A 13,256-nucleotide genomic window follows, 5' to 3' on the forward strand; every position below is an offset into this window, starting at 1 on the left:
GTAGGTCCTTGTCTGGAAATGAGTAATATCTTACAAGCATGCCTAGAGCTAGTCATCTCATCTTGTGTTTGTGATTGTTTGCCTGCCTAAATGTACGATCCATCATTGTGTCCAAAGGGCAGCTATTTATGACTTAATTTTCTAATCCCACCACAGAGAAAGTGGCTCATGCCAAAGAAGAAAACCTTAGTATGCATCAGATGCTGGATCAGACTTTACTGGAGTTAAACAACATGTGAAAACCTCCTTAGCTGCGACCACATTCTTTCATGTTGTTTTTGTTGGTTTTTGTTTTGTTTTGTTTTGTTTTTAAACACCATGCTTACCATGAAACCCTTAAAATGCATTTTTATTTACTTTCACCACTGTCACAGAAACATCCACAAATAACCAGCTAGATCAGGGAATGGGGAAAACACACATACACAAAAAAAGCCTTTGTCAGAGTGATCATGATTTAATGTGCCATTTCCCAGGTTGATGTTGCCACACTTTGTAGAGGGTTTAGCAACACAGTATGCTTAATCAGTCTACAAATCGTCACTAAAACAAAGGTTTCCCTTCAAAGTGCCAACAGTATATTCAATAGGAAGGTTAATGTTGGAAACACAGTCAGGTGTGGATTGGTGCTACTTTAAACAAAAGGTCCCACTGTGGTCTTTCATTCAATTTTGTACAATTTAGAATTCTGTCCAACACTAATTTATTTTGTCCTGAGTTTTACTATGAGATGAGACTATGAATCCTTTATACCTGAATTCACTAAAGCCAAGGCTTGGTTAGCCACGCTGCTCTTTTAAGACTATTTCTTTCTAATTGGCACACTTGCAGCTCATTACAGCTCATAGGATAGCATTCGGTGTGGATTTCCACTCTTTTTGTTTCTCCATGTTAAAGTGAAAGATTTGGGCACTACGTACAATTGGTAAAGAAAAAAAAACATTTTCTTAAGAGTTATAACTACATGTAAACATTGTATAATGATATGGAATAAAATGCACATTGTAGGACATTTTCTAAATTTGGTGGTCCTGTCATTTGTATGTTTCTCCTTTGTGAACTTTTGATCATGTGATCAACTTGCATTCCCTCACGAATAAAGCAAAACAATATCCCAGAGTCCAGGGGAAGGCTGGGTTTCATGCGTCACCGCGTCACCCCTCAGAAGCACCCAAGGTAGCATCCCCTTGGTCTGTTAAATCACAACCACGCAGAAAAGACCCTTCCAGAAGCCTTTCTCCGAGGTGTGTTATTGTATGTCTGCACATACACACAGGCCTCTGGCAGTGCTTTTCTGGGTTTGGGAATTTGGGGTCAGCTGTTAGCTAAGTCCTTGGCAGCAGCGTACACCCATGCCAGCAGAGGGGCTAGTGCAGCCGACCTGCTTCTCCCAACAGTGTGACTCCACTTGAAAGTATTGCTCTAAAGAGTCTTTGTGATTTGATTTATGGCTTTCTAATCTGTGCTGAGTTATAAATTCTAATACATCTTAATTTTCTTGGATATGGAAACTGAAAATACCATGGGTCACTCTTGACGCCTTTAAGCAAACAAAAATAGATAACAATATTAGTTGGCCAAACTTGTACTACAGAGGTGGAAGGACATTTTCATGAAAAACATAAAATAGAAGTAAGTGAGAACTCATTTGGGTGCACAGATTCTATTTTCATTGAAAAGTATTAAATGTTTCTATAGATGTTCTTCTGAGCCCTTTGTCAGGTATTTTCTGTCCACTGAAAGAAAGGGTGTTAAGTCCAAGAACCACATAGGAAGAAGCCTGGGCCAGGCTTCTAGTTTCCATTTCTAAAAGGCTGCCCCTTTTTGCTCAAGGCAAATAGCACTCTGGGTCCCCAACCTTCCCACATGCTCACCACCCCTAGGCTTACCCCTGCTAGATAGAAAAATGCCTCTCTGCCTCCCTCTAGTCATAGAGGCTCTTCCTAAACCCAGCACTCTTTCCCTTTGGGAGCCAGATCTGGCTTCACCTTCTCTAGCCACCTAGCCTGTCAAGTCCCTAAATCTGAGATTCTTCACCTGTGAAATGGGGAAGAGATTAGCACCTAGCTCATAGGTTACTACAGGACTCAAGTGTATCAAACTGCTCCTGTCCTCAGCTTGCCACACCTGCTTCAGAGACCACCACACGGGGATTTATATCCAACTCGGTGAGGCTAAGACAACCCTCTGCCCTAAATGTTGTTGATGGTTACTAATGCTGTTCTCAGATACTGTATGCCACAACCTGTAATAAGTGCCTTACAAGTGTTATCTCAGCTTCTCTGCCTCATTTTACAAACAGGTTCAGGGAAGCTGAGTGAACCTACTCACAGTTCCACAGCTTAAAAGTCCAGCTTCCCGTGTGACCTCCATCTCAGCCCCATGTGACTCCAAAGCCCTGTTTGGATTCTTCCATTTGTTTTGGACATTTTACAGCAGAAGAAAAGCACCTACTAGGCATAGCAGATGAAGCAGCAGGTGCAGTTGGGAGAGTTGGAGACGACAGATGTAGGTTGAGTCAGCTTGTGGCTTATGTTGACCACAAATGAATGAATGGCTTAATGCCTACTCCCTCCCTGGGTTCCAGGGGTCAGATGAAATCAGTAAGTTAACGAAATATGCCAATTCGAAGAATTGTTATTACCTGATCTTTCTTTATAAATAGAAAAGAGAGAACACCCTGTCTCCACGTGGCACACACCTTGGGTCTGACCCAGTGTGATAGTCTCCGAGCACGTGGCACAGTGAGGTCAGGGAGGAGAGTCGAGGGTTCTTGACTGTGCACACTGAGGCTGGAAGCTGATACGGTCACCATTTAGAAAGCCAGGAAGTACAGAGAATTTGAGATTCATACTCTATAAATTGCATTGTTGAAACCTAGCAGGCCCAGATTTCAGAATGAGCAGCTGGAGATGTTGCCTTGCTCAGAGGAAAACATTGTGGAACTCCAAGGAGAAAGGATACCAGGTAAGCACGTAAGCATCTTCCAAGAATGTTTAAATCTGTGATGAGAGTTCTGCAATCTGTTACTAAGGCAAAAAGAAAAGCACTTTGTTAATACATTGTGAACTTCTTGAGACTGCCATTGAAGAGAACCAGTCCCCTACTTACTGCTCCTGGAGATACTCTTAGCAGAAACTAAATCTGATGTTCTGTGTATGTGGGTATGTATCCTCCAGAGTTTAATACTTTGAGCCTTTTCCTTTTCTCCAGGAAAAAAAATATCTTTTATACTTGAACAAATATTTGAGTGTGTGTTAACCATTTTTTTTAACTTGTCAACGCTATTTGTAGATGTGATTTTTTTTTAAATCTACAGTCAGATGTACATGCAGATAAGAAATATGAATTCTCCAATCAAAACAGCACTGGGGTGCTCAGAACCATCATTTCCAGAATTGGTGACAGAGGCTTGGAAAGAAATTATAAATGTCAGGCAGTGCAAGAAGTGTTCCTTCCATTATATATACTTTTTGACATGGAGAGTTTTCAGAGCTGCATTCCCCAGGTGGGTCATAAATTTTGTGTGTCAAACAATGAATGAAGCTATGTTGAGGGTTCACTAATACAAATGCAGCTTTTGTCAACTTTTTGACAACTGGGCATCGACTTGGGAGGATAAAACTCGTTCTTGCTGCCTGTGAGAATTTTATTTCCATATGTTACCAAGGCCATGGGGAACCAAGAGTCAAGTCAAGGCCTTATCAGGGTCTGCCAAGGCTGATGCCCTAACTGAAATGCTGGTTCAGAGCCAGGAGGAGGTTATGATCATCAAGGCCTAGAGAGGTTCAGTGACTTGCCCAAGGTCATTCAGCTAGTAGAGTTCAACCCCATCGAGTTGAGCTTTCATGGGCAGACAGTACTGTGCAGGGCTTGGAAACTAGATGGGAAAGCTTTGAATCCTGCTGGGTTAATTTTACCATTTGAGCAGCAATTTCTTCATCTTCAGAGGAGGTAGTTTTCCTCTTCACGTGCTTGTGCACTTCCTCACAAGGCTGAGAAGCAAATATAATGTGTAGGATACCCTCCAACCATGCCCACTCCTAGAGCTCCTTTGCTCCTCAGCCCTGAGCCTTTGGGTCCTGGGAAACTGAAAGTAACTTTTCCTTTTGAAATGAAAATCCCAGTACCATTCCCCTGGAGGCCATTCACTGCATTGCAAGGGGACCCCACACATAATACACATTGAAAATATATTTGGACAAATGACCAAGACAAATGCTTGAGGGACAATTCTGGAATCGTTAATCACCTGTGCACTGGAGGAGAAGAATGTTTCAAAGTAACTGATTCAGATTTCATTTTTAAGCCAAACCCTGACACGTGAAAATAAGTTTCTGTTGCTCCATTTGAACTGCTTTTGGATGTGTAGCCAAGTAGAAGTGGACAGAAGGAGTACTGCTTGGAGGCCTTGCAGCAGATGTGAGTGAGGGCAGTTCAGCCCTCGTCCATGCTTGAGGAGCCGCTGGACAAAACCACTGTGCCATCTGCTGTCTCCAGATGAAAGCTGATGACAGGAAAGGTAAAAGCCCTTTGTGCGTGTGGCTGAGGAACAAGTCTCCCAAGGGGCCAATGGCCTGGCTGGCCCAGAGGCCTGGAGTGTCGGCTCCTCCAGATGGGTGCTGTTTGGAGGTAGGGAGTAAGAGGGAAGCACACTTTATGATGGTGAGTCCTGATGTGTCTTCAGCTCAGAAGATGCTCAGGATTCGGAATGTTGCCTATCCAGTGGAATTCCTGTTGCTTAGGCTTATAAATCAAATATTAAACTCCCAGCTACATGCAATGGAATAATATAACCCTGTGGCCTTCCAATGAGCCAGGTTTTGGTGATCTGGCTTCATCCTGCATTGGTACCCATACCCACACCATGTCCCAAGCTGCCTCTGTGAAAACCATGGGTTTGGGAGTTTTTTTTTACATTAACTCTTTTTATTGAAATATTTGGTGTACAATATTAATTTCAGATATACATAATGACAGTTATGTACATAGCAAAATCCTTACCATGATGTGTAGTTATCATCTGTCATCATACAAAGATATTACAATGTTATTGACCGTATTCCTTATGCTGTACTTATCCCTGTGACTTATTTTATAACTGGAAGTACACACCTCTTTATTTCCTTCACCCTTTTTACAGCTGAATAATATTCCTCTGTGTGTGTATACTTGGGTTGCTTCCATATCTTGGCTATTGTAGCTAATGCTGCAGTAAACATAGAGGTACATACATCCTTTCAAATTATTGTTTTTGTTTACTTCAAATAAATACCCAGAAGTGTAATTACTGGGTCATACTGTATTTCTATTTTTAATTTTTTGAGGAAACTCCACACTTTTTCATAGTAGCAGCACCAATTTACATTCCCACCAACAGTGCAGGAGTGTTCCCTTTTCTCCTCATCCTTGCCAACACTTATTTCTTATCTTTTTGATACTAGCTATTATGACTGGTCAGATGATACCTCATTGTAGTTTTGATTTGCATTTCCCTGATGATTAGTGATATGAGTATCTTTCATCTGTATGTCCTCTGGAAAAATGTCTATTCAGGTTCTCTGCTCGTTTTTCAATTGGGTTATTTGTATTTTGGTGTCAAGTTATATGAGTTCTTTATATATTTTGGGCATTAACCCCTATTGGATATAGCATTTGCAACTATACTCTCCCATTCCATAGGTTGCCTTTTTGTCTTGATGATTTCCTTTGCTGTGCAGAAGCTTTTTCATTTAATGTAGTCCCACCTTTTTGCTTTTGTTTGCCTTGCCTGGGAAGATGGATCCAGAAAAAAATTGCTAATGCTGATCTTCAAGAGTTTACTGCCTTCTTGCTACGCTGATGGACAGTGACTGTAATGGGGTATGTGGTGGGGACTTGATAATAGGGGAGTCTAGTAAACATAATATTGCTCATTTAATTGTACATTAATAATAGCAAAAAAAAATTAACTGCCTTGGTTTTCTCTTAAGAGTTTTATGATATCAGGTATTACATTTAGGTCTTTAATCCATTTTGAGTTTATTTTTGTGTATGGTGTAAGAAAGTGGTCCAGTTTCACTCTTTTGCATATAGCTGTCTAGTTTTCCCATCACCATTTACTGCAGAGACTGTCTTTTACTTATTGTATATTCTTGCCTCTTTTGTCTTAGATTAATTGACCATATAAACATGGGTTTATTTCTGGGCTCTCTGTTCTATTGGTCTATGTGTCTGTCTTTGTGCCCGTGCCATACTGATTAGATTGCTATAGCTTTGTAGAAAAGTTTGAAATCAGGGAGTGTAATGTCTCCAGCTTTGTTTTTTCTCAAAATTACTTTGGATATTCTGGGTCCTTTGTGGTTCCATACAAATATTTAGGATTATTTGCTCTAGTTCTGTGAAAAATGCCATTGATATTTCCATAGGGATTGCACTGAATCTGTAGTCTGCTTTGCGTAGTATGGACATTTTAACAATATTAGTTTTTCCAATCCATGAGCATATTATATCTTTCCATTACTTATTTTATAGTAAAATAGTTTGCCAAATAACCATGAATCATACTGTTGGCCAAGGACACCATTATCTGAAATGAACCCTGTCACTATCAAAAAAAGTTAAGAATTATTGCTAAAAACTCAGTGATCAGCATAGTAGAACTGTGAACCAGCACCCAGGCAGTAGAATTTTTTCATTTTGATGTTAAGATGAGTGATAGCTTCATAGGGATAACTAGTCTGTCTGCCTCCCAGAACCCAGATGGAAAATGCTTCCTTCCTTACTAGCTTACTCAGCTTGAAGACTGCCATTCCTACGATTTGTCTTCCTGTTACATTTCCTCTCCTTTTGAGAACTCCAGGATTGTCTGCCTTCGCACCGTCCCAAGCAATTAAGGAAGAATAATTCAGTAAATGTAAAGGAAGTATGCCTCAATGAAGTGTTTCTAGACTCAAATCCTGGCAAAACTGCTAACATCTCTTCAGTTGGTAATCCTCTCCTTGGAAGCTCAAATCTGGAATGTCTTCTTTTTCTACCTTGTGTTGTTCTCTCTTGCACCCCTGGATGTAATTTTCTATTATTCTCATCTCCTGTTCTGCTGACTTTCTCATTAGCACAGAAAGGGCTTCCATACTGTCTACTAGTAACTAGAGAATATATGGAAGTTAAGATTATAAATAATTTGGTCTAAAGGACCGAAAATTAAATTCTATTTCCATTTAAGCATGCACATTATTTTAGGGACTATAGGTTGGGGATTGTAGGACAATAAAGAAAAAACACAAAATAGACTTTTTGCTCTCTAGGAATCTATAATTTAGAGGAAGCAGTGCACACACATTTAAGAATAATAATAATAAGAGGATATGATTACATGGAAGATTTTTCACCACCTAAAGCCAGTGGGAAAGGCCCTCTCGGGCATGCTGTTTACTTGGCTCAGGAGCGCTCTAGCCACAGACATTTTCGGCTCACCCTTAACCTCTGAAACCTTAGGAACAAGACCTCTGCTAGTTTATAAGTGCTTTGGTTTTGATATTTACTCTGGCCACCAGGATTTTTATTCTTCATTCTAACTTTCTTCTGCCAGACTTTAAATTAAAAATTCTCCCCTCTTACCCACCTTCCCAGTCCTTGTTTTATGCCATTTAACTTTTTTCTTTTTTTTTTTTTCTGGTCTTACCATATTTTTGCTTCTATCCTAGAGCATTCTCAATCTTTGGAGCAAAGCATAGCGTATAAGTAAATAATAGGCCTTACATTTAGGTCTTTAATCCATTTTGAGTTTAGAGACTTAATCCCCTAGAAAAAATATTGGCATTTGAGTTTAGAGTCTTAGAGACTATAAAGTCCGATTTCTGTACCAGTAGAAAAATCCAGAGGAACACTTCGATTTCTGGGAAAGCAAACGGGTCAGAGTCACCCCCAACACTCACTTCCTCCAGGGGAAGCCTCCCATGTGCCCTTTCTTAATAGCCTTAGAGAAGACAGTGACCTGAACTGCTGGGGCTGGCAGGCTAACTAATGGGTTAGGAGCCCTGGGGCTCTCCAGGTAATGCACTTTCCAGCCTTCCATGAAAGATGAAAAATGAGGTGGTGTGCGAGAGAGAATAGGGCTTCACCATTGTATCGATAGGAGCTGCCGGCAATTCAGAGCCCAGGTTCCTTTTGCTTTTCTAGTTTTGGTTTCTACTGGAGAAGGAAGACATACTGCTGATAAACAGCATGATGAAATTCGGATGAAAAAGACTCTTCCTCCCAATTTGTCTAACAGCAGTAAATGTATGTTATGAATTTAAAAGAATATGTAGATTTCATGCAGCAATTTACAGGCTCTTTGCCACGTTTGGATACGGGGCTGCAAGGTCAATAAGCCAAATGTACACAGAAAGTACAAGCTACCATATAATGAGACACATTTCAAGTTTTCTATTTGTCACAAAATCTTATAAAAACAATAGAGAAAATATGTAAAGAAAAAGGTCATCATCTCACTACCCTTTAAAAAATATCTGTTTCCCATATGTTTTGTCTGTGTGGATAGGGCTTTTTATTCAAAGCTTTGTTTTTTATTTTAAAAGTTTGCACAAGTATCTTCCTGGGTTGCTAGCCTGGTCTTCGTGATATCATCATAGGCTATTCCAGCTACTAATGTGTCATAATTTGTTCCTCTTATTTTCAATCATTTGGACCATTTCTGATACTTTGCTCTGGTAACTAGAACTGAAACGAGGTTCATTGTAATTTGGACATTTTCTGAATCATAGGAAATGAAAACATACTTTTTTTTTAAGGGTATCTCTTTTAAATATAGACATATCCTAAATATAGCGTTAAACTGTTTTTTGACTATGTAGTTATTCCTGGTGGACAGGAATTCCAGGGCTGGACAACCCATTTCATTTCGAGGCTTTGTGTTCTTAAAAAACAAAGCAGAGCACACACTTTTCCCAAACCAGTCGAAACGGAAGCCTCTCAGAAATCCAGTTCCACGTGTTGGCCCTGCTTCCTCCCCCTTTCCTCCCCCCTTGAACAAAAACACGCAAACTTGGACTTGAAGAGAGGCCTTCACAGCAGCTACCTGCTCTTCCCTGTACCCCAGAGCTGATAAAAGTAAAAAATAGGTGTGTGGGCTCAAGGCCATTCTTGCCTCAGCCTGGAAAGATCCGTAATTACTGGTAAGGAGCAGTGGCAGAGGGAAGCAGCAGCCGTACGGGACACTGAAACCGCGGTGCGCAGCTCGCCGTCCAGGGTAGTGGCTTAAATCCCACGCAGCATTGGACAGCCACCTCTGCCACTGCCTGGTTGTGTGCCTTTGAGTCAGCTGCTGCCCCGTCTGCGGAGTGGGGGTGATGATCCCAGTACCCGCACTCAGCATGAGTAAATAAGATCGTGCACGGGAAGTTCTTACTGCAGTGCCTGACCCTGCAAGCTCTCGGTGATGGACAACTGCTTTCCTTATTATGTAAACACACCGAGTCTGGTGTCCTTGCGGTCAGCCCCATAGCCACCGTCCCCAGGCTTCCAAGAAGAGGCTGCCCTTGCCTCGTGGGTACTCACCTGGGCCGTGCCCTGTGATGCTGTCTTTGCCCTTCAAGGCTGCCTCTGATGTTCTGCATGATACAGTTCCAGGCTGGATAGCTCAGCGGGATCTTCCCCCTGAAATCACAGAGGCCCTGGAGGGCTAAAATGCAGCCTTGGTGAGCTGTAAGAACCACCCCTCCCCAGTGGTGGGGAGGGCGCTGAGTAGACCCTCTGTGATGGAGATGACCAGCCATCACCAGCTCTTCAGGGAGTCGCCTCCCCCTGCGGCATCCAGAGGAGAGCGCCCAGGTCCTGGGTCTCCACCAGGGCACGTTGGAGGTTTGCTTCCAGGCTTTGGTTTCCGGGGGGCCTTCCCAGTGACACTATGAAAACGCAGCTCACCTGGTTGTTGATCTTATTCCCAGACACTGGAAGTTACCTGGGACACCTGAACGTTTTCTTCAGCTAATAACAATATCCTCGTCCTCCTCTGGTGAAATCCTTCACGTTGGAGGCCCCGCTTCACCGTTTCCTCTGTTGGGATGCAGCGCCTGCCTCCTGTATCTTTAGTCTTGAAACCAGGGATCCACAGCAGCAGGCAGGCTGCTCGCAGTCAGAGCAGGGGCTGGACGTGCCGGAGGAGAAAGGAGCCTAAGTTTCTGAACTGTGGCTTCTGTTCAGAGAGGTCAGAGGTGTGTGGGGTGGGGCACAGGGACCCAGCCAGCAGCAGGAACAAAAGCCAAGCACCTGTTCTGTGGCTGGGGCCCGGGGGCCAGCCTGTCTGACACCGCCGCCCATCTTTCCTTTCACACTCCATTGTCCTGGGGCTTCAATTACATTCTTGACTCAGAGCCCAGGAATGGGGATAGCAGCACTCCAGAAATTCCCAGAGCCAGTGACTCACTTGAGTGTTCAGCCTCCCCACACCCTAACAACAAGGCACACCTCCAGAGAGGTGGGTGGGCATCCCCTGGCCTCAGAACTGGTGTAAGGTGGGCCCTATAGGCATGTGTACTAAGGGAATCCACAAAAGCAGGGTACCCAAAAGAATGAGGAAAAAATGGTAGAATTTAATATTTTACATTTCCTCAAAACATTGATGAAGTCATCATTGGAAAAATCTGAATATCCTTGGTCTTATTTTCATTTATTTTATAGTGATATTTTATTTTGAATTACAAATATGTGAAGGGTGTCTTAAGCTGACTGTGTATCTCATCAATGCCATATGCCACCCACGAAATGCTGGGCCCCTCTACAAGCTTCTCTCCTTGACTATTCTGTGGACCCCCTTCCCCTAACACACACGCACACACCCAGAGCTGTCGCTGCCACCACCACCACTAAGAGCCTGCAAACGCCGACTACAGTGACATCTTATGTATTAAACGCTTCATGTGTTTTTGTGAGTCTACAGTGCTGACAACACCCAGGTTCAATCCCTGCTCTCCCAGCTAACACCTGGGGGCTTTCAGGCAAGTTACTCGGCCTCTCTGAAGTTCCCTGACCTTTACAGTGGTGGTCAAGAATAAAAGATAAAATATGCCCAGGGCCTGGTATGTGGCAGCCTATTGGTAATACTGGGGCTATCAATGCCCCCCTTCACGCCGGGCCTGTTGGAAAAGGAAGCTAGAGCAGGTCCCTTTGCTGAGAGAAAACCACTCCTCACCACCCTGTATTAGAGGAACTTTGTGGGAAACTTCACCCTTTGAAGGAGGCTCCTTAGTCTCCAGCCTCCACTGCCCCAGACTTTTAAAGAGGAGAGGCTTGTTCAAAGGGTGGTGGCTGTCACCGTTTTCTAAAGATAGTGACCAGTTTTTTCTTGTAGTTTAGTGTCAGCCATCAACTAGCAGCCTAGTTAAGTGTGTCTGAAATGCCCTGGGCTGAGGATGCCTCGGGGAGAGAGGCCAGCCTGGGAAAGCAGGGCCACCCCTGAGCCTCCTGGAGTGTCCGAAAGGCATTTTCCAGGTCCCCCGTGGTGGTCAAGGTCAAGGGCAGCAGCATTAAAGATGCAGTGGTGGGAGGGTGGGGGAAGGTGCACACGGGCACTCCCCCGCTCACACGAGCCCAGGAGTCCCCGAGGGTCTTGTCAGAAGGCAGGTTCTGACCAGGGCCAGGCAGGCTGGAGGTTCCGCACTTCTCACCCGCTCCAGGCAATGCCAGTCCTGCTGGTCTGTGGACCATGCTTGGAGCAACAGGGCTCTGAGGTATGATTCAGGACGTCATGCTGGCATTACTCAGAGAGGCTGTAGATGTCACGAAGGTGCTGGGAAGGCACACAAACCAACTCGCCAGCTCAAGAGTCCCAGCCGAGGAAGGGAGCATGCAATGCGCGCACCAAGCTCGGGACCCTCACACCAGCCTCAGCTCCGGGGGGTGAGGCCTGGGGACAGCTCCACAGGACTGTGCAGTGAGAAAGAAGTAATTCCTCACCAGAAAATAGGGCATTTTGCAAAGGGGATGTAAGCACGAGGTGGCCCAAACTCCCCTAGTCCCAGCCCAGAGAAGGCAGACGCTGTCACACTTTGGTCTCCCTCTTTGGCATTCCATCTGCGACAGCCACCTTGACCCCCTGTGCCCGTTTTACCCTCAAGAAAATAACTAAATGAAAACAAGGAAGAAAGTCACTTGCCATAAACATCAGAATTTATCTTGACATGTCTGACACATAACCCAGGTTGGCATATAGTAGGTGCTCAATAAAATTTTTGTTCAGTGAATGATTGAAAACTATTACCAAATGGATAGGACCTCTCATTATTTAATAGCTGTTGCCCCCTGTCATAGGGCACGGGCTGCTCTTTCATCATCTTTGCACCTAGTGTGTTCCTGGAATATAACAGAGGTCCTTAAAAGTCTATTGAATTTGATAGAGGTGAAACCCATTCCTCCGGAAGGTCAAGTCAGTAGTTGTTTACAAGACGGCAAATGAGGGACCCTCTTAAAAAGATTTTTCTTACTCTTCTTGAAATTCCTGAATTAATAATGTATTCCTTTGACTCTGTTTCCTTACCCACTTATTTAAAAATAACCAGAACCATAGAGAAAAGATTATATTAACTAAAAATAAAACTTCCCCTTTCTTTTGTTTTCACTCTGGGATTTTACAGGCGAGGCAAGCTGTCACCTGTGGGCCAGACTCAACCTACCACCAAGTTATGTACAATCTGAAAGCAAAGAATGGTTTTTAAAATTGTTAATGGTTAGAAAAAAAAATGGAAAAGAAGAATAATGGTTCATGAGATGTAAAAATTATATGAAACTCACATTTCAGTGTTTATAAAGTTTTATTGGAACACAGCCACATCATTTATGCCTTCCATGGCTGCTTCCATGCTACCACTGTGGAGTTGAGTAGTTGTGACAGAGACTTATGGCCCACGAAGTCTAAAATAGTCACTATCTGGTTCTTTACCAAAATGTTTATTGACACCCTACTCTAAAGGGAGACTGGTTTTACTCATATTTATCATTTTGTTCCAGTATTTTTTATAAAATCGCTAGACATGATCTAATTCTGGTGAGGAAGCAGCACTCATTTTAGGAGATACATAGATTCCCAGAAAGTTGTGTGTGAGAGGAAAGGAGCGACGCACAGCAGCAATTCACCGGAGAGTTCCGCTTTATTAGGGAAAGGTGCTGGGTTATATAGGAAGGGGCATGAATTGATTGAGGTGTCACTTCTACGGGGCTGGTGGCTGGTGGCTAGGTGCTGGGATTGGGAGGGGGGCGAGAGGTGATTGGGCTTCAGG

At 43.3% G+C, this 13,256-nt stretch overlaps 1 protein-coding gene and 1 long non-coding RNA gene across 8 annotated transcripts in view; one reads left to right on the top strand and one right to left on the bottom strand.

Moving 5' to 3' along the window:
• Positions 1-1,021, top strand: part of TPM1 (tropomyosin 1) — a 26,535-nt gene extending 25,514 nt beyond the window's left edge. For all 7 annotated transcript variants that reach the window (XM_017662475.3, XM_017662474.3, XM_037004269.2 and 4 more), the window contains one exon: positions 157-1,021. In XM_017662475.3, coding sequence (XP_017517964.1) covers positions 157-239 — 83 coding nt within the window. In that variant the 3' untranslated portion in view covers positions 240-1,021. The remainder of the gene's footprint in view (positions 1-156) is intronic.
• Positions 865-12,482, bottom strand: LOC140843177 (uncharacterized). Its single transcript, XR_012120731.1, has 2 exons — positions 9,541-12,482; positions 865-3,029 (listed from the first exon to the last, which is right to left on the bottom strand). It is a non-coding gene; the product is annotated as an uncharacterized lncRNA (long non-coding RNA).
• Between the last annotated feature and the right edge of the window lie 774 nt (positions 12,483-13,256).

Source organism: Manis javanica, chromosome 8, assembly GCF_040802235.1.
Source record: "Manis javanica isolate MJ-LG chromosome 8, MJ_LKY, whole genome shotgun sequence".
Classification (NCBI taxonomy): domain Eukaryota; kingdom Metazoa; phylum Chordata; class Mammalia; order Pholidota; family Manidae; genus Manis; species Manis javanica.